This window comes from Chanos chanos, chromosome 13 (genome assembly GCF_902362185.1).
Source record: "Chanos chanos chromosome 13, fChaCha1.1, whole genome shotgun sequence".
In the NCBI taxonomy this organism is placed as follows: Eukaryota; Metazoa; Chordata; class Actinopteri; order Gonorynchiformes; family Chanidae; genus Chanos; species Chanos chanos.
In genome coordinates, this window is record NC_044507.1 from 21,047,519 (window position 1) to 21,049,543 (window position 2,025).

Genomic DNA, 2,025 nt, shown 5'->3' on the forward strand with positions numbered 1-2,025 from the left:
TGTACTCAAAAATAAATCTTTAAGACATTTTGATTAATTTGTTTATATTCCTTAATATTGCATCTGTTTTTTTTTCTCCCCCTATATACATTAAGAATTTATAAAAGATAATGCAGTTCTTGTGTGAACATTTACGCTTCAGAAATATAACTTGACTTCCAAAGAAAGACACAGTGAGCCAAATTAAATCCAGTGTTTGAACATTCTGATTTGAAGTGTTGGTTTTACCAGTGTTAAAAGCCCTCAACTAAAAGCATAATAGCAACTTGTGTTGATAGTGACATTTGAATGTGTGGCTGTCCTTCACTCCGCTCTTATGAAGTAGACCGGCAGCCTTTTAGGCATTCTGCCCTCCCAACACAAACGAATAATAATAATTAAAAAACACACAAACACAAGGCCGGTTTTCAGGGTGCTATATTTTCACCATTGTTACAGTTAGCTTGCATTACATGTCATTACATGAAATTCTCTTAGTATGTTTTATTCGCTTAAAAAATACAGACCACCATTGTAGAAATCTATATATTTTGATCTACAGGTAAATCTGACAGATCTGAGTTAAGGCCTTACTTTTAAAAGTGTACAGTCCCTTTTTTAGTAGCTCACATCCACAAAAAAAAAAAAAAAAAAAAAACGTTATCCATCAAAAGCAGAGATGCAGAATTTACCGCACAGATGGTTAAGAGCGTGGATTAAGGCAAAAATTCACCTTATGGCCCATAACAATGATCATGCATGATAAAACACATCAGTGGAAACATTCACCCGAAAAAAAACAAACAAACACAAATTTGCTTCCACTGTGTGCCTTTTAGATGTGAGTTCTTCCCTCCTCATACATACTCCTCTCCATTAGGAACTTACTACTCCCAGCATGGGCCTTCCCCCCAAAACCCCCAAGCAAGTACGGCAAACCCCCCCCCCCCCAAATGTCACTGCTGCCAAGTCAACATCACATTCAAACTCTAACCCCAGCCCCCCCCCCCCCCCCCCCCCCCCCCCCCGAGACCTGTAGGGAATGGTCCGTTCTGCTCCAGCTGTTCTTCAGGAGTTCACCACCGTGCCTGACCAGGTCTCGTGTTTGGTGCCTGGGGCTAGGTGAGTGATGGTCACCTCCACGGCCTGGACCTTCTCGTGTTTGGGGGGGATGGAGCAGATTTTGTAGCTGACCTCATCCCCTTCCACTGGCACGTACTCACCCTCAATGCTGTGGAGACAGGAAGCAGAGCCCTATTAGACCCGCCACACTGAGAGAATATTGGCACGCGCAACTTTCATCAGGAAAAAAAAACATATAAGTCTGAAAATAGTCCTGCATATGTCAGGCTTGCTTCCATTTGCTGACATATCTACTATATAAACATTATAATATATAATGTTGAATAATTATACAAAAATGGAATATAAATACATAATTAAATAAAGTCATATTTATGACTGATATAGTAGGCTTATTAAGTAATTATGAAAGCCTGAACAAAAATGTCTCTCTCTTTTTTTTTTTTAACAAAAAGTTTTTAAAAATTCTGTCCTTACAATAAAGGACCTGACTGAAAACATTAACCAGTATTTATGCAGTGTTGGACTGAGTTGGTTGAGACCCCTGTCAATAAAAGATAGGACTGAGCACATGAAAAAGGCTCCTTTTCAAGCCACTGTGCGGGCCTCCTTTTCTTATTACTGTTCTCCCCCCCACACACACACGAGGTGTGGAGAAGGCGACAGTCTTTCCTTTGCCTTTAAGGTCAAGTTTCCTTTGTGTTCTACGGGGAGACTGCTTGATGCTGACACATTTCATGTCATCCAAGACTTTCGTAACAGCTTGGTTTGGGAACATTTCTATGCATAAAGAGAGAGAAATAAAGAGAGAGCCCTGGTACAGTGGCACGTCACTGAGAGGTAGGCTGTGGTTTCCGTCAGTGGGTGTTTTGAGCAGCGTTTGCAGCAAACGGAAGGGAACCGGGGGGTTGGACAACCTGGTGAAGGTCATGGGTTTTCTGATGCTTTCTCTACCAGCCTATC

At 41.2% G+C, this 2,025-nt stretch overlaps 1 protein-coding gene across 1 annotated transcript in view; it reads right to left on the reverse strand.

Moving 5' to 3' along the window:
* Window positions 1-999: 999 nt before the first annotated feature.
* The window catches only part of carhsp1 (calcium regulated heat stable protein 1), a 17,129-nt gene continuing 16,103 nt past the window's right edge, over window positions 1,000-2,025 (reverse strand). The window contains exon 4 of the mRNA XM_030790190.1: window positions 1,000-1,210. Coding sequence (XP_030646050.1) covers window positions 1,048-1,210 — 163 coding nt within the window. The 3' untranslated portion in view covers window positions 1,000-1,047. The remainder of the gene's footprint in view (window positions 1,211-2,025) is intronic.